This window comes from Diadema antillarum, unplaced genomic scaffold (assembly GCF_040938485.1).
Source record: "Diadema antillarum isolate AM-2024a unplaced genomic scaffold, OU_Dant_1.0 scf00000027, whole genome shotgun sequence".
Lineage (NCBI taxonomy): Eukaryota > Metazoa > Echinodermata > Echinoidea > Diadematoida > Diadematidae > Diadema > Diadema antillarum.
The window spans coordinates 1613331-1636440 of record NW_027270916.1 but is presented as its reverse complement, the minus strand read 5'-3'; the positions used below and the strand labels follow the sequence as shown (position 1 = coordinate 1636440).

General features: G+C 39.0%; 1 protein-coding gene across 1 annotated transcript; it reads left to right on the top strand.

Moving 5' to 3' along the window:
* The first annotated feature begins 497 nt into the window (after positions 1-497).
* LOC139734845 (uncharacterized) lies at positions 498-23110 on the top strand. The gene is made up of 15 exons (XM_071645633.1): positions 498-773; positions 2484-2536; positions 2992-4519; positions 6209-6311; positions 7356-7422; positions 8812-8863; positions 10457-10637; positions 11212-11359; positions 11726-11808; positions 14197-14326; positions 15304-15421; positions 16853-16967; positions 19752-19808; positions 20401-20512; positions 21964-23110. Exons 1-15 carry the CDS (start codon positions 752-754, stop codon positions 22087-22089), a joined length of 2895 nt encoding a protein of 964 aa, XP_071501734.1. The 5' UTR covers positions 498-751; the 3' UTR covers positions 22090-23110.

The following is a 23110-nucleotide window of genomic DNA, read 5'->3' as shown; positions in this document are numbered from 1 at the left end:
GTGTATCATCAAGATCGTAGTACACTCAAAGATCAGACACTTTAGCTTTGTGAACGCTGAATATTGAATCCGAAGAAGACGGAATCGGCTCAACCGCGACCGGCCTGTTACCTGTCTAGAGATTGTCGGATTTGTGTTAATTTAAAAACATTGTCAACGTTAAAAGTGAAGAAGATTCCCGTCAAAGAACTTCCACATTTTCTTCTCTGCTCAGGGATGTGCCTGTCAACTTCCTCGCATGGACAGCAAAGACACCATGTGTAGTCCCACGTGTTCTATTTACGGTCTGTTCGGTGTTCATATTTGAGACTTGCTGCTTGATCAGTTGATGCAGGATGCTCTTTGCCTCAGTGATGACTAATGTTACGTTTGTCATACGTTTGTCATATTTTTGATCATATACATTTGGATTCAAGGTCTCTATTTCGAAGGTTTATAGCTTGCCTTCTACATGCAGTAGAAGGTATATCTCTGAAGTTAACACGTGCACGCTGAGCTGAGATTTTCAAGATAAACACAACGACACGTTGCGTTGTGACTTGTGTTGTTGAGCTTGCTTGAATTGGAGTGAAGGGACGCTTTATGCTTTGTCAGTACTATGACCACATGACTTTACCGATTGTAAAGATACATGTATACCCAGATGCCCAACTCCCGTTTGTGTGTGGCTTCCACTGAACTGTGTCACAGCAGAAAAACAACTAGGTCTAGCAACTTGCAAAATCAAAGAACAACATAAGACCGTCAAATCATGGAAGACGAATATTACAGTGGTAAGCCATGCATGTCTTTGAGTATTGACTATGGTTTGCCTGTGTTTGTGGTAGGGGAGGGTCATTTTTTTATTTTGTGTTCCACTTTTGTTATTTATGAATATGATGCTGCCTGAGCGGCATTAGGGCAAAAACATTGAAATCGATATCTAAGCAACTGAACATGCTGGATGATGATGAGATATTTTCATTTTAAGTGGTAACTGGCATTTAGAATATTCCTGTCCCTTGTGTTGGGTGTTTAGTACACCATATACAATTAATGTTAGAATATGAATGGGCCATTTTGCCCTGGGTGGGTATGTCAACGTGTACTGTACAACGTATACAACTAGGTGCTACATGTATGTAGAGTAGCAGACCCAGTTTGCAGCAGGTTAAAGCCTTTTCAAGGGTATTTAGTAATATTCTGGTAAAACGGGCAACAGAAATTAATTTTTTTTTTTTTTTTTTAATTGGAAGAGGTACCAAAGGCCTCTTGATACTGCATCACAATTTTGTATGATGGACAATTACCCTAGTCATAATAATCCATTTTATGCAGAAAATTTGCAACCACCAAGAGGACCCGGTTTGCGGCAGGGGGCCTAGTTTGCCGCACCCCCTACAAAAGTGTCCCCTGATTTCTTCATACATTAAAATTTTGCAAAGACATATTTTTTGATGGTCCAACTAGTTTTCAGCTTGTTAGAACACTTTATTTGGATTCATTATCTTGATCCTTCACGATAAATTTCATAGTTTTTCAAGATCGCATGTATTTCATCAATTTCCAGTAGTTCCACCCATTTTGACATGTAAGATAGCGCTATGTGTGTAAATCCCATAGGGGTGCCGCAAACCGAACCCATCCCCAACATTTTGGTCACTGTTGCAATCCTCAAAATTGACAAAGGAAATGAATTTTGGGATATTTAACACAGTTACACAAGGAATCCTTACCATGACAGGCCTCTTTTGATAGTAAGATTTTGTATAAAGATACAAACAAGGGATGATGGTGGTTGCCTAGCAACAGAACAAAATCTTAATGTTTTGTTAAGAAAGTCATACTTTTTTAAAAACAGCGTGACACAGACGATTTAAATTAGAATTATGAAGGCCATTATCCGAGTTATGTCATGATTCTGGTATCAAAAGAAAGCTCTTTAGTTGCTCTTCAAATAAAACAATTTAGAAAAAAAAAATGCCCCTCTACTTTTGAAGATATGGTTAGATATTCCTAGGGGTGCCGCAAACTAGACCCCTGCAGCAAACCGGTGCCCCGACTCTAGTGTACATGTAGTTACTTGTAGATGCACCTACACCTTTTGCAATTATGCGTTTTTGAATGAAGAAATTTGGACCATGACTTTAAGATATTGACCAGAAGTGATTCTGCAGTTCACAAATTTATTATTAATATTGTAATTTTTTTTTTTGTGGGGGGAGGGGGGGGGGGGGAGAATTTTGCCCCCACCCCCACTTATTTTGCCTTACCGTTCTATAAAATACCAAATCCTTGTTACCTTTTGCATTGATGCTGCATGCTTGTGTGCACATTTATCAAGTGTGTTAATAGTATACATCTGTGTAAGCCAGCAAGCATAGGGTAATGTAGAGTAGTATTGCTAAATTCATGTAAGGGGGACATAGAAGGAATTATTTCCAGATACATATTTTGCCATGTATTGATAAACTTTTATTTTCATGTAAAACCTTGTCTATCAGGAAGCAATGGAGGCAGCACACCAGTTCAAGATGAAAGAGAAGATGATTATGAGGTATGTGATGTGACACCAGTCATGGCAGTGTGACTGGGAGTAATGTGTAAACACCCTTTCAGCTATAGTATACAGACAGGCAATTCAGAACAATATTGATGTGAGTGAAGAGATTATTACCAGTTCAATCAAACATGTAAGGTTACTCAGTTGTTTAAAGCTACTTTTTTTTTGCTTCAATGTCATACATTGGAATGCCAACAATGTGCTATGTTGACATCCATATCATTGTATGTGGCGGGAGAGATGTTGCCCTAGATAGAAACATAACTGTTGGCCTAATTATAGGAATGTGATGATTGCCCGCTCAGCATAACTTGTTTCAATTTGTAACATCAGAGCAATTAATTCAGCAGAATTTGCATTACTAGTTAGTGTAACAATTACATGAGACATACTACAGTGTATACATGATACACAATGTACTTGAATATGTTGAATATTTGGTGTGACAGGAAGGAGAATACGAGTCCCCAGCTGAAGAAGAAGAGGGAGAAGCAAGGACTGTAACATCAGATCTGCAGCAGGATGGGGAGGAGGAGAGACTAGCCAATGAGGAAGATTACCAGAGGAGAGAGCAGAGACCTGAAAGTAGAGAGGACAGTGTAAATGAGGAAGAGGCAGAGGAGGAGGAGGAGGAGGGAGATGAAGATGGCGAGTATTACCAGCATGGAGAAGAAGGATATGAGGATGGGGAAGATATGGAAGAAAGAGACCAAGGCAGTGAAGGACATGGGGATGAGGGACAGTATGAGGGATCTGGTCAAGAAGAGATTGGAGAAGGAAGATACTTGGCTGACAGTGAAAGAGCTCCTAATGATGAAGAAGAAGGGGAAGAGTTTGATGAAAACCAGGGCTCACATGAAGAAGGGGTAGAACAAGAGAAAGGACAAGATTTGGAAGAAGGAGAGGAGCTAGAAGAAGGAGAGGAAGTGGAGGAGGGAGAAGAAATTGAAGAAGGAGAGGAGCTTGAAGAGGGGGAAGAGTTGGAGGAAGGGGAACATGTGGAGGAAGGGAATGAAGAAAGTGACCCTGAGAGAGAAAGTTATAGGGCAAAAAGGGAGGATAAAAGGAATGTGGAATATAGGGATGATCAAAGTGATGGTGAACTTCCATATGAGGAAGAGGCTGAGGAGGAAGAAAGCACTACGAGACTCCAGCAAATGAGTGATGTGGAGCAAGTTAGTGATGGCGATTTGGATGCCAGTGATGATGAAAGGAGGGAAGAGAAAGGATCAGAGGAAGGAAAAGATGGTGATGATGCCTATGAGCAACAGAATATGGGAAATGACTATGAGCAAATCGTTAGCGATGAGGAGCAGATCGAGGATGAGGAAAGTGAAACTCAAAAGGTGGATCAAGTTGAGAAGAGACATGATGATTTGTATGAACAAATGGAAGATGATGAAGACGATTTTGGAGATATTCTCAATGAAGGTCAGCTGAAGACGGAGCGAGGGGCCTTGTCAGATGATGGTGCCCAGTTTAGCGAGGGAGAGCCAGAGGAGGTTGACGATACCTCAAACAAAGTACCTCTCTATGAAGATCTGGATGATGATGAAGATGACGATCTCCACCAACCACAAATGGAAGAAAAGGATGGAAAAGACAGGATTAGGGAGGAGGCTGAGCAGGAGTTGGAAGAAGAGAGCTTGGATGGAGATGAACCTGAGCCAGAAATAGTTGAAGCTGGAGATGAGCAATTGGAGATGGAAGAAGAGGAATGGGAGGAGATTGTTGATGATGATGATGAAGATGCAGAAGTAGTTGAAGAATACATAGAATATGAAGAAGAGGAGGAGGGAGTGGATGGAGAGGAGGTAGGAGAGGTTGCAGAAGAGCTTCCAGAAGAAGGTGACCCTCACCCAGCAGAGAAAGATGCTGAAGAGGAAACTGGTGAAGGAGTGCTGGCTGATGAAGATGAAGATGGAGAGAAGGATCAGATCACAGATGCTGGGGATAACTTTATGGCAGAGCTTCAAGGTATGTGCCTCGGCATTGTTGATGCTATTTACATGTATGTCATTCATGTGGCAGGGTTATTTTATAAATCATGTGAGGAGATAATGCTGATTATTACCCATATCAGACGTCTGAGCTCATATTATGAGCAGGATTACATGTCAGCAGAGAGAAGAGGGATTAATTTTTCATATTCCTCTCTTTGGCAAATGCCTGTGGAATTTGTGTGTTAAAAATGAGGGGAATGTAGCATCTAGGCACTTGAGCTCCCTGTGATGAAAATTTTCTGATGATGACAGTTTCTCGAGGAGTGGTTTCGCGACAAAGGGCAAATTCCCGTACATTGACAATAAATCTAAAGGACAATCGCTGTGACTGCGTGAGCTGGCTGTTACATGTGCTGCATAACCGAGTTTTGCGATATATATAATATATATGTATATGTATATATACATATATATATATATATATATGTATATATATATATATATATATATATATATATATATATATATCTGTGTGTATATATTTATCTATTTATTTATTTCTGTCAATACAAAAAAGAACACACAACTCCAGAAATGGGCATGCTGTCACTACCAACAGTTTATTTGAAGAACACACTCATTTTTTCAAGCATGATACATGCACCCTTTTCTGGAGTTCTGTTCTACTATTGATGATATTATTTGACCAATACATGGACTACAAATTACCTATATATATATATATATACAGTGTGTCTCTAAAAAAAGTAAACCCAACTTCAGCAAATTTTCAGAAAACTATAAAATATTTGCACATTATTTTTTCATGGTTAGATAGTCCGATAAGTCCTCTATCCAATGATACCACGTAGGTTATGTAATTCTCATGCATGACTGAGCATGATTCAACTTAGTGAATGGGTGTGAAATCATCACTGTGGCAAGTTATTTCTTGCTATTGTCATGCATTCAAGGCATATTTGAAGTTAAATTTTTGTCACATGTTAGGCCTATGATTACATAACAACTTCAGCAAAGGTTGTTCCTGACACATTCACACTTCACATGCTCTCCAAACATGGTACAGTTGACAGTTGAGCAGAGAGTATTCCTGGTAACTCGATACCAGGTTTCGTGGAAACAACAGAAGAGACTTTCGTGACGGGAAGTTCAAGAGGCTTTTCGGGTGCTCCCGTTGGAGGATTTCTTACCTATCGACAGGCAGCCTCCAACAAAAAGAGCCATCTGGTACAATGTGAGAAAGTATGCTGATCACGGAACTTGCCACAGTGATGATTTCACACCCATTCACTAAGTTGAATCATGCTCAGTCATGCATGAGAGTTACATAGCCTACATGGTATCATTGGACAGAGGACTTATTGGACTATCTAACCATGAAAAAATAATGTGTAAATATTTCATAGTTTTCTGAAAATTTGCCGTTGAAGTTGGGTTTACTTTTTTTAGAGACACACTGTAGATATAAAGATAAGAAAATGACTCCACCAGGTGCAGGAATAGTCCATTGAAGTGTCCATTGATATGATCATATGCATCATTTCCAGTGTATCACAGGTCAGTTTTGATCCCATTAGTGCTACAATGTAGGTACATGTAAGCCAGATAACGTAAAAATTGGTATGATTATCTTTGCTAATTATCATATTATAAGATGTCTCATTAAATGGACTTGTCTTGCTTGGTTATTTGTCTTATCAAGGTGAAGCTAGTGATGATGATGATGATGATGATGACATAATTGGAAGAGCCAAGTCAAGAAGGACAGTCACTAAAGATAGTGGGGATGAAAGTGAGGAGGAGAAGTAAGTGTCCAGTATATCCATACTGTTTTTGTCTTTTTTCAAAACCTATATTCTGTAGTGGTACGAGAAGGGTTGATTATTGCCTTGCCTACACTATATGCATTGAATGACAGCGGAAATTTGAGAAAATTTCATGCTGCAAAAAAAAAGGCTGTTGCCTCTAATTTAGGAAAACTCTGTGCTGCAAAAATGTCTTGCTTTACTGTATGCCTACTCATACCATTTACCATGAAAACACGAGAATGACTGAAGGTATCCTTCTGGGAGTTGGTATCATATCTGTGTGCAAGTGTATGACCATAGAAAGATGACAGATGAACTATGACAGGTTTTGTCTATGTGTTGTAGGGTCAGTGACTTGGGCCAATGTCAAAGGCTAAATTCACATTCCGAGCAATAATTTTAGGAGCAGTTAATGAAATGCAATCAAACGTGACAACAGTGACATGAAATGTTAAGAAAATTTAGATGTGTTTGTGCTACGTCATTGTACCACAAACCATCACACACAGTGTGCTATTCCTTGTCACTAACATAATTCTGAAGATGTTTTAGCAGTTCGTAAAAGGTGTTACTGTCGTATCCTGGGTTATGGCTGTTTGTAGCCCCATCGCTGGATGAAAAGACTACCATGATCACTGCACGACAATGATATTTAAAAGAGAATAAATGAAGAATTATATTTTTTTCATGGCAAAATGAAAGAACACTAGACTGGCCTCTGTTAGAAAGCAGGGAGAATATTGTATCCTCAACATATTGTCAGCAACATACATGTATCATGGGAATGTGCAATTTTCGTAGAAAATGAAATTTTGTGAAATTTATTATTCATTATGTCATTGTCCTGCACTGATGTCACAAATTGTTGTAGTCTTTTCATGCAGCAGGGCAACACTGAAACTTAATGAATTCATAACTTTTGAACAGATTGTCCGATTTGCTTCAAACATCTCTGATGTTCTACTTATGTATATTACTGCATTCACTCAATCCACATGTTTATTTGGATTTCAATTCCCTTTGATGTTATCTCTACTACAGGGAAGAAGCTGTTGGAGAACTTATAGCTGATATATTTGGCTCAAGTGATGAGGAAGAAGATTTTGAGGTAGCATTTCATTTCTAATAATGTGTGAAAGAAAACATTTCATAACTCCTGCTGCTTCAAGTGCAGTGTATCTCCCAATCATAATGGATTATGATGGGAAGATACACATCATTAGCTATCGCTTATCACAGATTGATTTCTAGTTGAAAAATCTCATTGCCTCAGCAGAAAACTACAGTAGTATGGAGATTAAACAAGAAAATGGTAGTGTATGTGCTAAGCTTAAGCAAAGGAATGTTCAAAGAGATATTTACCGGTACTGTATCCCTCTTCACTGATTTAACATTAGGATTTTGTGTGTGTGTGTGTGTGTGTGTGTGTGTGTGTGTGTGTATAGGTTCCATAATCATGTTAAAATGTGGATAAAGGGTTGGTATTACCAAATGTTACACTGTATCATATTTTGAACATTTTTGTTTGCCACTGATTTTATATTTAAGTGTGGTATTGCCATTGTCATGATGTACATGTAATGGTGATCAGTTCGGGAAACCCACTCACAAGGGGGGCCCCTCCTTATAAGTAACCCGTCCCCCTTATAAGTAACCCCGTCCCCCTTATAAGTAACCCCCGGGGCACCCCTTATAAGGAGTCTCCACGCTTTTTTGCAATGCAACGCGAAAATGAAAGGACTGCGGCAATTCGCTTGATTATGTCCATAAAGCTTCACAAGTTTCCTAGTTACTCACGAAATTTGAGCAAAATCGGTTTGAGGCATCATATCTAAAATCATGGATTTAAATGCGATGTCAAACGACCCATGCGAATGCTGAAATGCGAGCGATTACTGGCGCGAGTGTCGCCAGGCGCGGCGGCGCGGCAATGCTTGAGTGCAGACGTGGCGACTGAGTACGGACACTCAGTCGCCACGTCTGCACTCAAGCATTGCCGCGCCGCCGCGCCTGGCGACACTCACGCCAGCAATCGCTCGCATTTCAGCATTCGCATGGGTCGTTTGACATTGCATTTAAATCCATGATTTTAGATATGATGCCTCAAACCGATTTTGCTCAAATTTCGTGAGTAACTAGGAAACTTGTGAAGCTTTATGGACATAATCAAGCGAATTGCCGCAGTCCTTTCATTTTCGCGTTGCATTGCAAAAAAGCGTGGAGACTCCTTATAAGGGGTGCCCCGGGGGTTACTTATAAGGGGGACTATTATCATTATTTTTGTTCCTACTACATGTATCATTAAAATTGTACATGTTATCACATGTTATTTTCAAATTAATTTATATATTCAGCCATTATAGAGGGGTAGCTGGAAGCATATTACAATGACAGTGGTGCAAAACATTTATATGTTTTTTTGTTTTGTTGTTTTTTGTTTTTGTCATAGACATCTCTCATCTCACCCTAGCACTTGCTCATATTTTCTTGATTTCAGGGATTTGGCGAAGCAGAGTTACAGCCACAGTTAAAGAAAAAGAAAAGCACAGGTAAGTGTTGGTATTTCCAAGTTTTAAAAAAATAATGGTAAGATTGGGTGTAAATACATCTTGTATGTAGAAATTTCAGGGGTTGCACAAATCATACCTGTCCTATCAATATGTTAAGTTGTTTTAGCACATGGATCCAGGAAGGTACCCATAAATTTCCCAAGAGATTTTCCAGTTTGTCAAGATGGGAATTTACTACCTCCAATTGCTTCTCTGATAGTGATTTAAACTTGCTGCTCAACTGTTTTTCACCTGCCTTCCCTGCCGTTGCCGTTCTGCAGTCAGCTTGGCTCGGTCCAGGTAATTCATGAGCTGTGCACTCAGTCTGACTTTGTTATCCGTCGCCATGCAGTCAGATTTTTTTTCTCAGATTTTGTCTCTTGTTCCTCTTTTCTTTTCTTTTTTCAAGGATGTCAATATTTTGATAGTGAATTTATCCAAGCTGCTAAGAAGAAAATCAAGAATATTGATGAATTCTTATAAAATGAGTGGCATAGGAAGGGCCTTCCAACCACTCACAAAGCGCGACACTCATGCAGAGCATGATCTCACTTTCACCCACGAAAAGATGTAGTCTTGATCGGAGGCTTACATGCATGTAATAAAATTAACTGCAAGTTCGGCCACTGGAGCTTGAATTTCAGTTCAAACACTTTATCACTTTAAAAATCTCTGAAATACACTTGTACAGTGGACTCCCATTACATCAAAGACCTCGGATTGGCAATTTCCTTTTGTTATATCGAAATTTTGTTATAACCGAACAAATAATAAACAATAAAAAGTATAGATCCACTAATTTTGTGACCTTAATTTTTATTTCGTGTAAACAGAATTTTGTTATAACCTTGTTCGTTATAAACAGGAGCGCACTGTATGTGAAATCCAAGACATTTGGTGAAAAGGGTTTAGCAAAAATGGCACTGACATTGTGAAAAAATCTCCCCCCAAAAATTGGACATGATATAGATTTGGTTAGATTTAAATCCATGCTAAAAATTCACCTTCTTGATAATTGTAAATTATGTTGATGCTATGAATGTTGTCGGGGTAAATTCTTTCTTATATATATACTTATAGAAATCTTGTGATATTGTACATTTCTAAGAACTGCATATTATCATCATATCATTGAGTGCTCTCATGAAAGTTTCTTTTCTTGATTGGGGACTTTTCAAAGTCATTTTTTTTCTTTCTTTTTTTAAAAATTAAGGTGTTGAATTAGATGGTCTTATATCTACATACTATACTTGTGACTATGCTATGAAATGTAATTTGTAACCTTTGGTAAATTTGGTCATAATACAGGGATACTTTTCTTTGCAGCGATATTTCAAAACACTTTAGATATTTCTCGTGATGTGAACAAATGTATTCTATTATACAAATCAAGTGTAGTTTTAATAGTCAGTTTTGCAGCATGTAAATAGAAATGATGGAATGACAAATATTTTCACCCAATTGTAGGTTATTGAGAATAGAACTGATATCAGTATGCTTCAGTTCACACTTTATGAACAGTGTATTCTGCTGAGGTAACATATGGTAAGTGCACTCATTTTTTTATCTCATCTGCTTTCCTCCTCGTTTTAGCGGTCCTGTCCAGTGATGAAGAAGACAATCCTGAGATGGATGCCTCTGCCATGGAGGATGCAATCCAGAAGATTAGGGATGAGCAGGATGATGATGAGCTAGAGAAAATTGAGGCACCCCCAGGTCCCCCTGCTGGAGACTCTGATTCAGATGAGGGTCTTGATAGGGCCAGCTCCAGGGTGTGAGTTTCCCTCTCTCCATAACGTATCATTCTACCATAATGATTTTATGAGTCTTAATGAAAGATGACACACAAGATCCTTAATCAGGCCTTAATAGTTGTACTGCATTCATTTTGGAATCATACTTGTTGGTCTTCCTAAAAAATACTCAGTAATCTGTAGAGATGCCCAAACCTTGCTTCTGCAAATTATTTTGTTCATTTTTTCACACATATGCTGACTGTCATCCTTCCATACATCGTAGTTATGAAGCAAAAAAGGAAAATGTCAGATGTGTGAAGTTACAAAACTACCCATGCTTTAAATTAAAATGATATATCTTAACCCAGAATGAGGTTTAGATAAAAGCTGGAGCACATTAATATTAGGCACAAATATCTTGATCAATTTGAATGCATTACCTCGTATGTGAAATTTTAATGTGTAGATGTAGAAGTTGAGCAGATATAGTTTTATGGGTAAAATGGTAGAGGAGGTGATAAGGCATCTTTGTTGTTCAGTGCATATTTTTGTTGTTGCTCATATTAGGTTGACGTAGAAATGCATTAAACTTTTTCTCTGGCTGTGGTACAGAGATTTCGTGTCAGACTTTGACCTGATGGTACAGCGGAAGAAAGATGAGAACAGAGGGAGACGGAGAAAACGTGGCAATGATGACTTCATTAGTGACAATGATGACATCATCATAGCAATGATCAAGCAGATGGTTGAAGCAGCAGAGGTACACTTGTCTCTATATCATGTTTGATATGTAGCAGTATTCAGACATTTAACGTTAGCACAGTGCTGCAAAGATGTTTCTTGCATTGTTGTGTTTTTGTTGTACAGCTGCCAAAAGAAATGTTCACAATGTGACTATGCAGAAGTATGAAATGCTCAATAGCAAAGACTGTGAGTTTAAATATGAACATTGGTTCTTGAATTTGGACAGCTGACTCACTTATACTTGTGATTTATAATCACACTACAAACTGTAAAGCATGATGCATATCAAGGGTAAGAGAGGTGCACGTGTATGGAAGATTCTGTAGATTTAAGTTAAGCATGACTCCAATTAACTATCTCTTTTATTTGCGATGACTTACAGGACGATCGAAGTTTAAACAAAGAGAGGAAGGCTGCCACTAAGAAGCTCAACATGCTGCCGGCAGTCTTGTCACAACTAAAGAAGTAAGTCAGAACCTTTAGCACCATGTGTAGGTATTCCACAAAGTTAACATCATATTGTTTTCTCTTGGTCTGCACTGTCATTGCAGATTTTTGGTTACTGAACATCACAAATTTGTGATGTTTCTTTTCACATATGAAAATAATTGATACTTTGCTTTATATTTTACTTGAACCAAGTTCAAGCATTTTTATCAATATTATTATTTATTATTTTTGTATCCCCCGAACAGAGTTCGGAGGATACTATGTATTTGGCCTCATCGCGCCGTGTCCGCCGCCGCGTCCGCCGCCGCCGCCGCTGCAGAGATTTCCTTGTGAGCGCTCTACCAGCTGCGTTTCTTTTCCGATCATCTTCAAATTTGGCATGAAGGTGTATTATGGTTAAATGAAGACGCCTATTGTTTTTGGTGATGGCGCCCTCGCTTGTTCCGTCTTTATACCTGAAAAGGTAAATTCAATAGGGTCTGCTTTTGAGCGCTCTACTGGCTGCAGTTCTTCTTCGATCATCTTCAAATTTGGCATGAAGGTGTATTATGGTAAGATGAAGAGGCCTATTTTTGGTGGTGGCGCCCTCACTTGTTCCATTTTTATACATGAAAAGGTAAATACAATAGGGTCTGCTTGTGAGCGCTCTACTGGCTGCAGTTCTTCTTCGATCATCTTCAAATTTGGCATGAAGGTGTATTATGATAAGACAAAGATGCCTATGGTTTTTGGTGATGGCGCCCTCGCTTGTTCCGTCTTTATACATGAAAAGGTAAATCCAATAGGGTCTGCTTGTGAGCGCTCTACTGGCTGCAGGTCTTCTTCGATCATCTTCAAATTTGGCATGAAGGTGTATTATGGTAAGACGAAGACGCCTAATGTTTTTTGTGTGGGCGGAGACATCATTGCCATGGAAACAAGAATTTTTGTGGAAATAGCAGAGATTTCCTTGTGAGCGCTCTACCGGCTGCGTTTCTTCTCCAATCATCTTCAAATTTGGCATGAAGGTCCATTATGGTAGAGCGAAGCCGCCTATTGGTTTTTGGTGTGGGCGGAGACATCGTTGCCATGGTAACAAGAATATTTGTGGAAATAGCAGAGATTTCCTTGTGAGTGCTCTACCGCCTGCAGTTCTTCTTCGATCATCTTCAAATTTGGCATGAAGGTGTATTATGATAAGACAAAGATGCCTATGGTTTTTGGTGGTGGTGCCCTCGCTTGTTCCGTCTTTATACATGAAGAGGTAAATCCAATAGGGTCTGCTTGTGAGCGCTCTACTGGCTGCAGGTCTTCTTCGATCGTCTTCAAATTTGGCATGAAGATGTATTATGGTAAGACGAAGACGCCTATTGTTTTTGGTGTGGGCGGAGACATCGTTGCCATGGTAACAAGAATTTTTGTGGAAATAGCAGAGATTTCCTTGTGAGCGCTCTTGCCTCTACCGGCTGCCTTTCTTCTCCAATCATCTTCAAAGTTGGCATGAAGGTCCATTATGGTAAAGCGAAGCCGCCTATTGGTTTTTGGTGTGGGCGGAGACATCGTTGCCATGGTAACAAGAATTTTTGTGGAAATAGCAGAGATTTCCTTGTGAGTGCTCTACCAGCTGCGTTTCTTCTCCTATCATCTTCACATTTGGCATGAAGGTTAGGTTTACAATGCATCCAGATTACTCTATAATTGTATTCCCTCACAGGTACTACCAGAGGATACTTTAGATTCTGCAGATTTACACTGCTGCATCATATTATTGTCATCAAATTTGGTACCCAGAGGCAAAATGTGGACAGGATCATTGTTGCCATGATAACTGTATTTATTTATGGAATTTCTGTGTGAGCTCTATGTATTGCGATGATGTATGATGTTGTGGGTTCGGGGGATACATGTGCTCGGCTGCGCGACCCGCAGAGCATCAATCTCTAGTTTTTTTTGCTGTTGTTGTGCAACGTGCAGGATTTCATGGTATTGTTAAGGTAAGACTAGTGTTCGGTATCAGTGACTATGATCCATACTGCGTGCTGGATCTGACTGTTAGTGTTGTTTAGTTCAGTTTAAGGAAGTTTGTTTGTTTATTTGGGTTTTTTTTTTGTTTTTTGTGGTTTTTGTGGGGTTTTTTTAAAGATAATGGAGATGCCAGCACCTACACCAAAACTTGAAATCTCCCAGTGTGCTCTGTGTATTGTGACAGAACCTCAATAAAAATGTGTTATCAGTTAATGTGAACTAAGTTTGACTGATGTGTAGCCCTTAGAACAGGACTTGCTGTCTTATTAGTGATTTGTTATGAGCTACAAGAAGTTTATCCAATGGCAGGAAAAAGACAATATGTTTCATGTTGTTGGATGAGAAAACAACATGTAATGAGTGCACTGTGTTCTCATTTGATATCATTATTCTGTGCAGGCAAGACCTTCAGATGGCCTTCATGGAATGTGGAGTTCTTGGTGCTATGAAAGAGTGGTTGCTACCACTGCCAGACAAGAGTCTGCCCCATCTCAGCATCAGAGAGTCCTTCATCAAGATCCTTAAAGGGGTTTGTACACCAGTTTCTGCCCCCATAATTAATGTCCAAATGGACTTGCAGACATGCAGTCTTGATTTTGGTTAAAAATTTATGCTTTGAGTCTTTTATTCCTTTTCTACAACAATGATTTTCTCCTATAATTTTCCACTGGATAGCATTTTTATTTATTTATATTCATGTTTTATTTGTAGCCTTTCTGAGACCAGGCTTATGAAGTTTACTGAGTTTCGCTTGTATACATTCAGTGTACAATGTATCTGAGAGAAGAAACATGCCATTTGAACATACTCTTTGGGAATGGGTTGTGACAAAAACGACAAAGGGAATCTAATACTTTAAAGATAAATGGCATGTTCATGCATACTGCGCATGATGAGTGAACTTGCATGAGATATATTTTTTCCCATGCATGCTGGAAATGCTTTACCCGGTGCCCCTCATCCCCCACCTCAAATTAAAAAAAAATAAAGAAGATATTGATGCCTTTACACTGCATTACCACTTTCCTTGGTTGAGATGCAACAACCAAAGGGTAGATGCTGAGGTCAGTATCACAGATAAGCATAAATTTTCCTGAATGTACAAGTGTATTTTACACCTTAAAATTATAAGTTGCAAACAACAACCAACAACCAAAGAGGCAGAAGTGGGAAAGTCAGTGTCCTGCTAAAATTAGAACATATGCTTTTATTGCGATCTTCATTGTTAATACAGTAACTTTTAGCTTCCAATGTATTGAAGTTACCATGGTAGCAGATGTGTAACAGCCAATCAGCTGTTTGCACTTTAAATATGGCTGTGGTGGATGCATGTGAATGACACATATCCTCATAAAAGGAGCCTCAATTTAGGTGTCATGTACTGCCAAAACTTCTCATGGATTTGCTACAAAAGTTACTGCACACAACAAGCAATAAAAATACAGAGAAAATGATACATTATAAGCACTGCAGTATGGTATTATTTTGCTTCTTTTAATGTTGCAGTTTCCACCAATAGAGCAGCACATGTTAAAGACGAGTGGCATTGGCAAGGCTGTTATGTGTCTCTACAGACACCCAAAGGAGTTGCGACACATCCGTGACATGGCTGGCAAAATAATCAGTAAGTTAAATTCTGCATATAAGCTGTTATCCCTTTGTAAGGACAGAGATAAATTATGAGAAGGTGATTTTATGTCTTAGGATTGGAATTGTGACTGGTGTAAAATCAAACCTATCGTAACAATTGTAACTGCATAGTTTGAACTACACAACCTCTGTAAGAACTCTAAAGCTTTGCCGATCAGAGCTGTTTTTACTTCCCCATAGCCAAGGGCTCAAATGACCTATTGTGATTGTTTTTATGTCTGCCATCCGTCATCCATAAAGTGCTTACATTTTTACATCTTTTTGTATATCTTTTAACTAAAACCAGATGTAGCAGAAATCATTCCTAGGGGTAAGGGGGTGCAAAATTATTGAAATGGTTCAAATGTTTGATGAGGCACGAAAGTGAATTATCTTCAATGATCTTTCTCTCTAGAATGAGAACCGAGTTACACTGCATTTAAGATATTTTCCCCGTGAATGTAGAGTGTCAGTTGTTCATGGCAGTGGCAGCGGTGGCACCAAAGAAGGAGAGTTAAACACCACTTGAGGTAGTACCCTATGAAGAAATTCTTAATCTTCTTTAAAATGCATGATCCGATTTTGTCAAACTGAGCTGGGATCAATCTTAGGGGAACCATGATACAAAGTTGTAATACTGTACGAGCTGAAATTTTTGCAGTGGTTTTATTTTTGCGAATTTCGTGAATCGCCTTTGAACCGTGAAAATAACAGCACGCGAAAATAACGCGCGAATAAGTAAGTTCCGTTTGACCCTCGCAACCGCGAAATTAACAACACGTGAAAATGTCCTCCAAGTAGCAATTCGCGAAAATATCTGTATGCGAAAATTTCAGCTCTTACAGTAGTACAGATGTCCACCTTAGGGCCCCAAATGCCCAAACCATGAAAATTTCAGTAATTTTTTTTTTCCAGATCAGAAGTGGTGGAGGTCAGACTGCATTTGAGTAGATACTCTTAGAGGTAGTATGCTGGGTACCTGGATGAGGCCCAAGATTAAGATTTGCATGTCAGTCTTTGGGAAAGGTTTGTACAAATGTGTAGATGGCCCTTATGGGGAAAAGAGGCAGAGCCCACATGGCCAAATATGTGGAAATCTAAAACTCTCAGACAGGGTTACGGAGACCCAAACACAGTAGTTTTCAGTCAGCATAACAAATAAATTGTACTGTGTGTAGATACCCTTGTATAAAGAATAACACGATGTTATTGTTTGAAGAGGTATTCTTGGTTCATGAAGGACGCTGTTTCATTGTTGAATTGTTTTGAGAGTCAACCCTTGGTCTTGTTTTTTCTGCCTATGAGAACCATCTGTCAAAGGCTGCCTTTGCACAGTTTTTGTGAACTTTACTGCTTTCATTTCTTTTCTTTTTTCCCAACTGTGTGTTGCCATTATTCATATTGTCTTGCTCGTATTTCTCTCTAGATGAGTGGTCTCGACCTATTTTTGGGGTGGAGGCTAACTTCAGGTCCATGACAAAGGAGGATCGGCAGAAGAGAGACATTGAGCAGCTTGCTGCTTCAAAGAGAAGGAGACTTAGGTGAGGGGGATAGAGACCGTTCAGAGATCCATAATGAAAAACATTAATGTAGAGGAGAGGGACATTCATTAGTTCACCAAGTCAAGAGAGCAATATTAGTGACATTGATGGACAGGGGTTAGGATGTTTAAGTTTTGCTATAGTTTGGGCTCAGTTTTTGCTCTTCTATCTTCTTGAAAATACAAGGTCAGATTTTCACCAAACTTAACAGGAATTTTTGCTAGTATAGTAGAATATGTCTAGTATTAAGAAAAGGGCACCATGCCTAATGTTTAAAAAGTCTTATTTGTTTGTTTGTCCTCCTGAGCAGAAGGCTCAAGTGAGCTATAGGGACTTTTCGATTTGCGTGTCCATGTCCTGGACTGGGATGTGTGATGTCAGTTTAAGGCAGTGCACATGCACAGCAACCATCTACATGTTTTCTCCCAAAATCCAGAATGCGTTTTCCTCGATTTTCATGTCATCCTCAATCTGCGACGGTGGCACTGTCACCACTCATAATTCCCTGTTTATCTGCCACGATAACTGCTTGCACTGACTTAAAAAATGGATTCAGTCACCCTTCTTCTGCAAGAGTGCAGTGTTGGAAAGGTGAATTTTAAGAAAAGTAAACTATATCCTAATCTTTGAATACAAGTACAAGTAAAATGATTTTGTCCTTCTACAGAATAATCCATCCAATCATAGCACTTTGATGATGCATCGCAAACAAGCCATGAACACAATTTTGTGTTGTATCCCAAGTGCTTGGCATCCTCGCCAGCATCGCTACTACAAAAAATAATGATAATGAGTAGATAAGAATGCATTCATCATTATATGCCGCTGGATGAATGTTAGCTTTATCTATTCTGTCTTTCTTCAAAAATTCATTCAGTCTGCGAGGGGGGAAAGTGCCTGCCAAATGTCAGACTTCTTAACTGCAGGTCAAGTTTGTGTTCTTGTGACTAGCAGCCATAGAGCCTGGCAGAATAACGTTCATGTCATGAACATGCATACAGAAAGTCAAAATGGGTTCTGACTGGCTGGATGCAATGAGTGGACCGCAACCATTTGGCACTGCTAGAGAACAAGAATGGCATCTTCGTTCACACAATTAGAAAGTCCTTAATGTGATCACTCATTGTCTGGCGTCCGTCGTGTGTTGTCTATTGTCCATCATGCGTAAACTTTTTACATTTTAGCCGCCTTCTTGAAAACTCCATGACAGATTTTCACCAAAGTAGGCAGGTAGCATCCCTAGGGGGATAGGATCACAATTTGTTCAAATGAGCACCATGCACACCCCAATGCCCCTATTCGGCCGTCCTTCTGTCTGTCCGTTCTTCCATCTGTAATTAATTTTGTGGACAACGTAACTTAAAATCCGTTTGAGGTATCCTAATGAAATAAGTATGAGTGGACAAAGTTGTGCCTTTCAACTTTTGGGTGCATATGCTTAAGGTAAAAGGTCATGGGCAAATTCTCAAAATTTCACTATTTCCCCCATTAATTGTATGTAATGCCTGAAGGTATTTTCTTGAAACTTTAGTGTATACATGTATTACCCAATAAAAGCTCTCGACGGAAAGTTGTGGGTCATGGGGTGAAAGGTCAAAGGTCATGTGAAAATGCAAAAATGTCACTTTTTTCTCCATATCTCGGAAAAGCCTAAAGGAATCTTCATGAGACATAATACAATTATGCATGGACAGCCTGTCAGTGATTTTCTTGGGACTTTTTGAGTAATGGGGTCAAAGGTCAAGGTCAAATGCTCAAAATTTTGTGATTTCCCCCATGTCCATGCAATACCTGAAAGTATTTTCTTAAAATTAGATGTGTACATGTATTACCAGATAAAGACTTTCTAGAACAGGTTTGGGCCATGGGGGTCATAGGTAAAAGGTCATAGGTGGTCACAGGTCAAGTGAAAATGCTAAAATTGTACTTTTTATTCCATATCTCCAAAATGGCTCAAGGTATTGTCATGAAATTTAATAGTACATATGCATGTACTGCCTGATAATGATTCTCTTGGGAATTCTGGGCCAAGGGGGTCAAAGGGCAAGGGTCAAAGGTCAAGTGAAAATGATCAAATCCCTGAATACCTGCTTTCTTAACAATTTAGCCATCCATCCAAATGAAACCTACAGCGTAGTTCAAGGAAAGTAGACACTCAACATATTTGTGTCAAAAATGGCATTTTTTTATTTATTTTTTTATTTTTTTTTTTTTATTTTTTTTTTTTTGGGGGGGGGGGGGGAGGAATGAAGTGAAACTGTCGTCTCAACATTGTCAAGATATACTGTAGACTTATCGGAGTACCATGCATTATGGCGGAGGCATACCAGTAGCCATAGCGACATGTAGTTGTTTTTATTAATTTGGGCAAATTTTTTTGAACATAGTGAATACATTGGGGCAGTTTATACACAGGGATGTTAAATGCACCTGCAAATACAGGCAGTAACATTGTTGATCCCTCACAGGTGAATAATGCTTGCCAACCAAATAACAGAGGCAGTAAGAGCTGAGAAGCTGACCCAGTGGCAAAACTGTCCTCTCTATAATCCAGTCAGAACAGATTCAAGTTCACATTGTTTTGGCTGTGTTCATAAACTATTTATGTTTTTATGCCTCCAGTCATGCTTGAATTTACATTGACTTAGATAATTGACCTGTACTGGTCTCTAAAAGTGTTTCAGGTCAACCCAATCTGTATTATATAGCAAGTGTGACAACTTTACTCTTCTCAGTATTATGTGTGCACTGTGCACTTGATTTATTTCTTGTTATCCCGTTCAGTTCTGAGGACACACCAACACAGAAAGACATTGAGACTGCATTAGAAGGAGGAGAAGGGTGAGTTCAGTACATTGTACTATATCCCCAACTGCTTGTTTATAATGTTACTCTCAAGGACATTTTCCTTATTCATCCAGAGATGTGAATAGATGCAACATTTTCAGTGTCACTTTCTACCTTACATGCAATACATGCAGTGATTGCAATTTGCAGTGATTTTATATGTATTTTTTAATACCTAAAAGAGATGTATGGAGAGACTAATAGTCTCTTGATATTTTAGTAGTTAATCAAATGTTGTTTGAGTTTTGTTACTGTCATGTGACAGTCGCCTATTATAAATGTAGATACATATTCAACTAGAACTCCATTTGTTATGAACTCATTTGTGTCATATTTTGCTTGAAGAAAGAGTTTGTTCACTGCAGGGGAATAGTCTCATGTGAAAACACAACAAATGACTTTCAATTCAAGCAGATAGATATCAAGTCAAGAAGTGAAAGATTCTGACATACATGAGGAGGCTGCCTTACTGGCTAGAAGGCCAACAGTGATGTTGACTACTTGTCTATTGAGAGATGGTAAAAAAATTGTCCAATCACTGTGTGCAATAGCTGAGACATTATATGACTTTGTGTTTGTTCTTCAGTGGTTTACGTCCAGGAATGAAGGGATGGGTCGGCAGAGCCAGAGTACCTCTTCCCTCAACCAAAGACTATGTCAATAGGCCGAAATGGAATGTTGAGAGAGAGTTCTCCAAGGTCAGTTTTTTGTGCCATTGTCCCTAGCCTCTTCAGTGCTTCCACTGCTCTATCGTTATTATTTCCCTGGCATTGCTAGGTACTCACACCTGGGTCGAGAGGGACATGGTGGGTACAAACATCTTGTCCAAGGACTTAAGTACTGGATGGGAATTGAACTTGGGTCTTGCTATTGGGATGACATAGAGCAGTGCAACTTTGCAGGACAAGCAAGTGAAAATAACATGGTGTACTGCATGGTAAAGCAGAATAAAATATAATGCACGAGAAAGTCTGTGTATGTAAGCTATAGTGTGTGAGAAGAATGAGCCAGTTCTTTAGACAGGCAATGTTAAGTATTATTTCCTTCACAATCTTTAAACAACTGCTTGCGAGGATACCAAACACACACGAGTATGACTGTATGAAAACGGTGTGAGAGACAAATATAGTTTTGTTAATAGGTAAGATGAATAATTAATTGATTGTTGGGGGGGGGGGGGGAGAGAGACAGAGGTGAGAAGGAGAGTGCATTGCTGAGCATTGACAATGTCTTAGCTTCAAGTGTGATGTGTGAACCTATTCATGAATTAGAGTAGGCGTGGACATATTCCTAGTTCATATGGAGTGTAATATGTGATGTGAAGCTAGAGATCTTTGCAAAGCAAGAGATCCACTGCAAACACTAGTATTCGTAGATTACCTTTTCAAAGTACCACAATGCAACAATCAGATGTACATGCAATACAGTTCACTCATGATACGGTAGACATGTTTTTTACAAAATTTCATTAAAACGAAGTGAAAATTCAGGCCCAAAATTATTATCATTAGAGTCTTTGGTGCAAAATAAAGCTTACAATGAACATGGTTATAATGAAATTCTCATTTCGACAAAGTTAATTCCAAGCGCCACTGACAAAAAAACAAAACAAAGCATCTCTTTAACAGGGGAAGGAAACCACAAGTCTCGTTTTTCCCCCTTTTTTCAGACAATTGCTAATTTTATGGTCGGACTAGTAAAGATAGAAAAAATGGGTACCTACTGGTCTGACAGCGACAGATTGGACCAGTAAAAAAAATATGGGTTAGTGTGCAGTCCTGTATCGTATTTCATGTTTGAAATGGTCAACGTAAATGAGTTATTACATTGAAGAAATACACTACAGTTTCTATAGTTTATTGATTAGAGAAAGGAATTTCCTAAATAGATCTGTGCAGTTAGTATAGCACAGATCATTTTCCATCATGTAAAATAATGAATGCAATAGTTTAGTAGTAATTAAATCTTCATCTATTCCAGGTAATCATTTGAGTGGCATGCATGTTTCATTGTGCTATTTTGATAGGTTGTATGCTCAGTGTTACATAAAGATGATAAACACATTGGTTTCTATGAATGCTGATACCTGTATGATCTTTGGTGTGAAGTTTGCTGTGTCTCAAAGACTTTCTTGCATTCTCCCTTCTAGGCTACGAAGAAGGTGACACGACTCGACAAGCATTCGCGCAGGATGCAAAACATGAGGGCTGCTGGAAGGAACAAAAACCCACGAGCAGTGTCTATCAGCATTGAGGGGCGTGGCATGTCCTTATAGAAGCATTATCTCCATTTAATTGCCTTCATTATCACATTCTGATATAGGAGAAATGTCAGGAGAGTGATGCAGGAATGAGATGTGGTATGCCGAAATGAATGGTAAAGTGCTGTTTGAGAACTCGAGGCTTCATAGTGATGGAAGTACATATGTGACAACATGATTGATGCTGTACTCTCTACTATTACAAAAGCATTAGCAGTGATGACAGCCTGCTTATGAAAGTACAGCACTGCCACAATCGACAGTGGATAATGATGTAACCAGAAATACATTTCTGGTGGTCAGAAATCGACATCAACTCTGACTAGGTTTGGAATATTGTGGTATTTCAAGAATGAGCTTAAAATTGAGAAGTCAGATAATGACTGAAAGCAATGGGGGGCTCTGTAGGCATACTTTAAGATCCATCCTATGTCTGTAAAATGTGATTGCAAACAGTTTAGAAGGAATAATGAACTCCTTGCCATAGCTTCACCCTTCTCATTTGACCAATTCATTTGGCTACATGAAAATGGCGCTACAGACAGTTCAAGTGCTCTACAAGGGCTGAATGCCAGGTGAAAGGCAGAAATGAAATGACTCTTGCAATTTCATTGGTATTATTGGCCTGCTTTTCTTTTTGTGTTCACATGCTGAGGTAAATAAGTGAGAAGTCTTCAGTCATCTCATATGCTTGATCATGGTTTTTCTGCTCAATGCATTACAGGAGAGTTCAAGTCATCTTCTTTAGTCTTTTCTTAAAGTTCATGTTTTCTCTCTCAAATAAGCACATTGTTGTTAACTCTTCCTGATTTTGTGCCATTATAATTAATTCAACCAGTTCCTGCAATAACCTCCAACATAATGTATGCATTGGCATTGAGAGGTACCGGTTTAATGGAAAGATGAAACTACTGCATGACTTCCATAGGGCCCTGATTGATTGATAACATGGTTTGCATTTATCTTTTTGTATATTGTTTGGAGTACAGTCTGAGCCAGCAAGACAGTTACTACACTGCAGTGTTGGTGAAAGAGA